This window comes from Lagenorhynchus albirostris, chromosome 20 (assembly GCF_949774975.1).
Source record: "Lagenorhynchus albirostris chromosome 20, mLagAlb1.1, whole genome shotgun sequence".
NCBI lineage: Eukaryota > Metazoa > Chordata > Mammalia > Artiodactyla > Delphinidae > Lagenorhynchus > Lagenorhynchus albirostris.
In genome coordinates, this window is record NC_083114.1 from 7,367,486 (window position 1) to 7,374,283 (window position 6,798).

The 6,798-nt window shown below is 46.5% G+C and overlaps 1 protein-coding gene across 1 annotated transcript in view; it reads right to left on the reverse strand.

Moving 5' to 3' along the window:
• Window positions 1-4,648, reverse strand: part of GLP2R (glucagon like peptide 2 receptor) — a 48,594-nt gene extending 43,946 nt beyond the window's left edge. Inside the window, exon 1 of the mRNA XM_060135544.1 lies at window positions 4,460-4,648. Within this exon, the coding sequence (XP_059991527.1) occupies window positions 4,460-4,648 (189 nt within the window). The remainder of the gene's footprint in view (window positions 1-4,459) is intronic.
• Between the last annotated feature and the right edge of the window lie 2,150 nt (window positions 4,649-6,798).

The window sequence follows — 6,798 nt, forward strand, 5'->3', positions numbered from 1 at the left end:
GATCTGTGCTAAGATCACCCAGCAAATCAGTGAGCTTTGTGGCTTTGTCTCCTCTCACAAGGGGTAACAAACTCAGTGCTTTTCTGGGCCAGGTAGGTAACCTGAAAGAATGAGGTGGGACAGGTGATGGTGGGGCTATTGTAAATTGGGGAGACAGTCCACCAAAAGGCATTCAGACACACACACTCACACACAGAACGAAACAAACAAACAAACAAAAACCATCTGTGAGCCCCACAGGTAGCTAGTTTTCACCTCCTGAGTAATTAGTCCAATCTACCCCCTCCCTCCTCTGCCCAGCACGCCCCCCTGCCCGATCCCATGGCATTCACATTAGGGTCTGTGAGTAGTTGCTTTGCAATCTTTCCAGAGAATCACATAGCCAACTTTCTGAAAAAGAGCTAGTATGGCCATCATCGGACAAGAGGTGTCCAAACTTTCTCAGCTCTCAGTGCCTTTCGTGTCTCAATAATTTTTCCACAGCATCCCCAGGCCAAAAGAAATATCTAAAGTTCCACTCATTAAGTAGGTAGACCCGAACAAACTTAGTGCCTGTGGGGGATTGTAAGACGTCTCAGACCTGAGAAGCAGATTGGCCATCACCACCTGTGCTCCTGTCCCACACTGATTTTTGCGCAGTGCTTGCTTTTTATCACAGCAACTGCAAAGAAGCCCAGCTTTGCGAAGATACAACGTCATCCGAAGGAATGGATAATAATAATGAAGTGCTGCTTCCCTCAAAAAATTAAAATATCTAACAGCACCCCTGCGAGTTCACAGCGGTGCCCTGAGGCACCTTAGCACACAACCTGGGAACCATGGGATTAGCCAATAAGTAGTCATCAGGATGGTAACGATGATGAAATGATTGGCATTTACCCCTTGGTTTCAGTTTCCAGTGAGTTTTTAATCTCTCTCTCAGTTATGGCCCAAGAGGCACAATGGAACAAAAGACCACATTGTTTATAGAAATACACATCCTAATGGGACCATAACTGACTATATTATTTTTACAAATTCCGCAGAGAAGTTGATAACAAAATCATCAGCTTCCACGTTCCTCCACGCCACCAAAGAAAGACCCTTTCTTGGATAACGTGCTGTTTATATCCACCAGGACCCGGCAGAGGAAGAGATAATAAAATCAATTGTAGACGTGAGCTGTCCCTGGGCTGACATTCTCCTATCCCCCTGCTCTTTGCCATGACTAACAGCCATGGTCAGAAGAAAAAAATAAAACCTAAGAAGCACTGAATCTGGTCAGTCTAGAAGAGCTGGACAGACTCAGACTGTCTTCCCAGGTATTTGTCCTAACGACACCAAAAACACAGGAGGCAAATCCAAGTTCAATCACAGCCAAACCCAAATAAAGTAATGATGGGTGGATGTTTTCTAACTGGAAAAGTTCAGCTTGATAGTGATTCCCCTTTTCCTTGCATGGGCAGCCAGCATCACAACACAGTTGGCTGAGAAGGGAGCAAGGAAAAGGAGGGAAAAGCCGCTGCTGACTTGCTTTAAATAAAACTTCTACTGTTCTTTGTTACTGAAGGAACAGACTTCACTGTAAATAAAATAAAAATGAACAGACAAGCAAAACGGGGAGAAGATGGAATCTTAATCCTTTTCGTCAGAAATAACCATCTCCTTCCAGACTCTTCTCTCTGCACTCACATACGTCCTTTTTCTTTCTTCTTTCTTTTCTTCTTCATTTTAACCCAAAAGGAAATCATACTGTTTTGTAGCCTTTTTTCCCACTTGAAGATATATTATGACTATATTTCCATTTCAAGAACTACACTTCTAAAACACCATTTTAAGAGCTCCATGATTTACTGTGGATGAATGTGATATCATTTATTTTTTAAATCCTCTAGCATTGAACATCTACATTGTTTTAGATGTTTGGTAATATAAACGATGCTGTAATGAAAATAGTCTCAGCTAAAAATTTGAGCACATCTTTGTTTTCTTAGGAAAAATTCTTTGAATTGGAATTTCTGGGTCATAGACTATACATTCTTAAAAGGTTTTGACAATGTACTGCCAAACTATCTATCCTAGCCAAAAAAATAATTTTTATTTAAAAATATTCACCTTTTTACACTCTCATCAGCAAAGTATGAAACAGCCACACATTCACTTCTTAAAGAGCCTTAGAGGGTTTATATTTTTTGATGCCAAAGCAACTGCTAATTAACTGAGTTGTGGGGAGGGGTAGGAGAAGTGAGAAGATAGCACCGTTTCCCAGCTCAAATTTAGAAACTAAACGATCCCTGAGAATTTCTCATTAAGTGAATTTTATGAAGACTTCCAGGCAAAAGCACATTGCGGTCATTTATATCCATGCAGGGCCAGCGTTGATGAGCAAAACTCATCGTGGCGATCTATGCAAAGCCTTGTAACATAAACATCTGGAGAAAGAAGATGGGTTTTAAGATGGGTAACCAAGAGGAGGGTCTTCAGGATTACATACACACACCACAGGACAGACGGAGGGTAAGAGGTTCTGAAAACAGATGGGGTGGCAGAGGCGGGGAGGGGACACTGCTCACAGGCACGTTATCAATTATGAAAATACCAAGGTGTGGCTTGGTCAGTGTCATAAGCCGGCCTGAGGCACTGTAGATTCTGCGGTTGTCACATAGAAATATTCGTATGTCAACAGCTTCCAAGGAATGCTAGGGATGAAAGAACACAGGACTGCAAATAGATGGGGGTAGGTGCGACGGCTCCACTGCTCACAAGCTATACCATTGCAGGTGATTGTGTAACTCCTGTGAATCTTAACTTCCCCATCTGTGAAATGGGTTCAAAGGCTCATTGTGGGAGTTTGGGCAAGATGATTTAGGATAAAATGCCAAGTGCTGCAGGAGAGCTTGGCACCTAATAGACAGTTGACACATGGTTGTGGATAGGAGGTGAACAAAACCAGGCAATTAGCTGAATATACTCCGTTTGAATATGAGGTAGAGAATTGAAGCAAGGGTGAGAGACCTGTATCAACTCTCCCAACAATGGCCCTGCCACTAAGTAAGTCTCGGGGCAGGCGGCAGGCCAGGCCACGTCCCCTCAGGAAGGTTCTGGTCACTCACGAGAGGCAGCCACCATGGCAAGAATCCCATGAAACCACGGTCTGCGCTCACATCTACCCTTTGTGAGGGTTTGAAGCCAGCCTCTGGGAGGACTTGGATACAGAGAATTTGGTAGGGGTTTTCTGCCTGTCTGGTTCTGCACCAGCACCAAAGAAAGTCTGATAAGGTGAACACTTATGAGAGCCGGCACCCAGCCCTCCCTCCATGGGAGCAGTAGGCGTTCAGAATTCCGAGGTTGCAAACAGAGCCTAACTCTGCCCGTGGACCAAAGGAAGAAGAGAAGCATTTCTCAAGACACTTCCTTACTCAGGTGAGTGGAACAGAATTTCCTTCACATCATGGCCCAGTATAAAAAAGGAACCTTGAAAAGGGAAGGGGCAAAGGTCTCGTCTCCTTGGATAAGAATAAAACAAACTACCAAGAACGCCCAACTAAAGAAGATAGTTACATACATTATGATACACCCCTGAAGACCTTAAACATCATGCCACGGAGCTACATTTTCTGATGTAGGAAGAAAGTTCAACCTCCTTGAGACTCAGTTTTCTCATCTGTAAAATGGGGTTAACAGGAGAACCTCCCTCCCCAGGGTTGCTGAGTGCATGAAATGAGATAATAAGGGCCCCGGACCTGGCACCAGACCTGGGGCATAGTAACCGTTTCATGGAAGTGTTAGTTTGTGATATTAGTGTATTTTGTTAAGAAAAAAAGCATATTGCAAGAAAATGTTTATAGGATGAGTCTATGTTTTAAAAAAAGCTATATGTAAATAAATGGTAGAAAAATGTCTTAAGGATAAGTCAAAAAATGTGAATGGGGGTGATCTCTGGGTGGTGGGATTACAGTGGTGTGTAGTTTGTATTTATGCTTTTCTGGATTTGGTAAGTTCCTTTTTGTAAAAAATGAGCATTCTGTATTTTTATAATAGGAAGGAAGAAATGAAGGAAGGAAGGAAAGAAGGGAAAAAAAAATCCACCTGTTCAATTTAAATAACTCAAACCTGAAAGAACGATGAAAGTGGACAGGAGGAAACATGCAGGAATTCTAAATGCTCTTTGCAGAGTTCACGCTGACATGGGAAAATGCTTATGATATGATGTAAAGGCGAGACCAGGATACAAAATGTTTTCTGCATCCTAATTCCATCTGTGTAAAAATAAAATGCATAGAAAAAGGATTTGAGGAACATATGCCAAAATGTGAACAGTGATTACCTCTGAATGCTTGGATTACGGGGGATCGTTATGTCTCAATACTGTTTTACGTTTTCCAAATTGCCTACAAGAGGCCTGAAGTGCTTCTACAGTCAGAAAATACATACAACTGATAATAATAACAGTAACAATAACAATACAAACGGCTCTTACTTGCTTGATGGAAACCAGAAGCAGCAGGGCCAGAAAGGGCCTCGCAGGGGTCCAGAGAGCCCGCTTCCCAGGGGAGGGGGGAGGCCTGGCCCCCCGGGTGGCAGGGATGCCCGCGGGCACTGTGTGGGCTCCGGGCAGGGGTCCCACTCTCCTACTCCTGGGCCCTGCCCGCCTCGGTTCCGGCCTCATCTTCCTCGCCGTGCGGTCACAAGCGTTGGCACATTGCTTGAACGGTCCAAGAGGTACCACAGGCGGCCTCCTCTTGCATTCCTCTTCCTACGGCGAGAAAATGTTTGCACAAACCCTCTGGACGCCGCCCCAAGAGCGTCTGCCCCAGTCTAGAGCCATCTACCAGATCTCCAAAGTTTCTCATCTGTGACGACTCATCCCCCGCCCCGCCCCCCCCAAAAAGCAAGGAGATTTTTCCCAGACCTCCCCCAAGTCAGCTGTGCTCCTGGGACTTCCTGGACAGAGGCCGCCCAGGAGAAAAGGCAAAGCGGTCAGTGGGTTCCACCCCCCGAAGCCCCGCTCTGCGCACAGGACCAGGGTGGGACCGGCTTGGGTTCCAGCCGCCGAGGACCCGTGGCAGGGAGGATGGGCCCCTAGCCAGTGCTGAGGTGGGCAGCTTTGGGAGGGGGACAATTCTTGCTACGGCTTTAAGTTTGTCCAGGTTGGGCTGAGCCCAGCCACAAAGGCAGAGTCTCCTCTGGGCCCCGTTTATGCCAAGACTTCCAGAAAGACAGCTGCCCAGCCCAGGAGATAGCAGCTCCTGACCCAGGACCTGAAGCAAAACCTCACGCAGCACCTCGAGTTCCTGTTACACAACAGCCAAAGAACATCCTAAAAATTCAAAAATGTGCACGCCTCTGGGTTGCCCCTACTGGTTGTGAGCAAAGGTTGCTCAGTCCACCTGGCAGATCCTTTGAAGTCAGAACCCATGATCTACGACTGCCAACTAACGTGTGTGTCCTTTCTCACCACACCTCATATATATAAAATCTTTTCGCCTGGCATCCTATTTCATTCATCCTCACGATAACCCTGTGGGGGTATGATGATTTCTCCACTTGAGAGCTGCAACATTGAGTTTCAGAGAGGTTAGGCGGCTTGCCCAAGGCCACACAGCAAGTAAATGGCAGAGCCAGGATACCCAGGTCTTCTGACCAGTCACCTGACCACAGCTACTTGGTCAGGTGCCATATCTGACCCTAACCCTCTAAGTGAGTTCCTTTTCTCTAGTAGGCTCAGCACTGTGTCTCTGAGAGGCTCTGCTCGGCCCTTCTCACCCTCCCCTCCCTGTCCAGCTCCCGGCAGCCGCTTGCAAGTTCTTTCCAGCCTCCTGAACTGGAGTCCCAGCAGAAGATGTCCTGACTGGATGAAACGCTGGTCAGCAAGAGACAGGAACACCATGTTTCCATTTAGGGATTTCCCCCCCCCCATAAGTTGAACCAGAGGAGCTTAACCTGGTTAACTTACCCAAGTGAGTGAATTCTGAACAGTTGGAGAAAAACAGGTGAGCGTCACTTAGTGGAAATCTTAAAAAAAGTGGCAAGACTCTAAGTGTCAGAAGTAAAACGCCTGTAATGAACATAGACGCCACCTCCCGCCAGATGGACTCATATAATGATGTGAACTCTGGCGTCCATGTGTTCATCTCTTTGGGGCAGCAGAGAGAGGGATGAAGTGACCGAGAGGAGGAAAACTGCTCACGTGATAGCTCTGATCCTGTGTGGGGCTGTAAAGCTAGTCTATAATGCACTTTGCAGACTATCTTCCAAGTTGCCTGCTGGCAAAGACAGTGCCTGTTTGATAAGAATATTCTATCTGACCTCTTTGAACTTTTTCTCAAAAACATCTTTTTTCTGAAGGGACAGGGGTTGGGGAACTGCACACGACTTCCCAACCTGTTGGATGGATGCCATCTAGTGCTATAACGAGGTAACTCCTCTTCCCACAAGACTGGTTGGCAACCAGGACAAACAGACACAGCTCACAGGCTACCCACAGCACAGACCACAGTCCTCTGTCTTTACCAGCAGGAAAGTCCAGACAGAGTAATATGGACCCAAATGACCCTGGCCTTTTCCTCCTACCTGCCCAGGCTGGCATATTCTCCATTATATCTGAGGGTCTTTGGAGGTGTCTAACATGGGATGGAGAACCTGTGTGCTCCAGATGCCATGTGGAAACTTCTGCTACCCTCCTCTGGCCCTCACTGTTTCATCAACGTCCTCTGTCCAAGAAGCAGCTTAAGTCTCCTCGGCAACGCCGCTCCTGCAGTGCCCCCTGGGCAAGGGCACGAGTGATAATGAGACGGGAGGGAAGGGGGCAGGGCACAA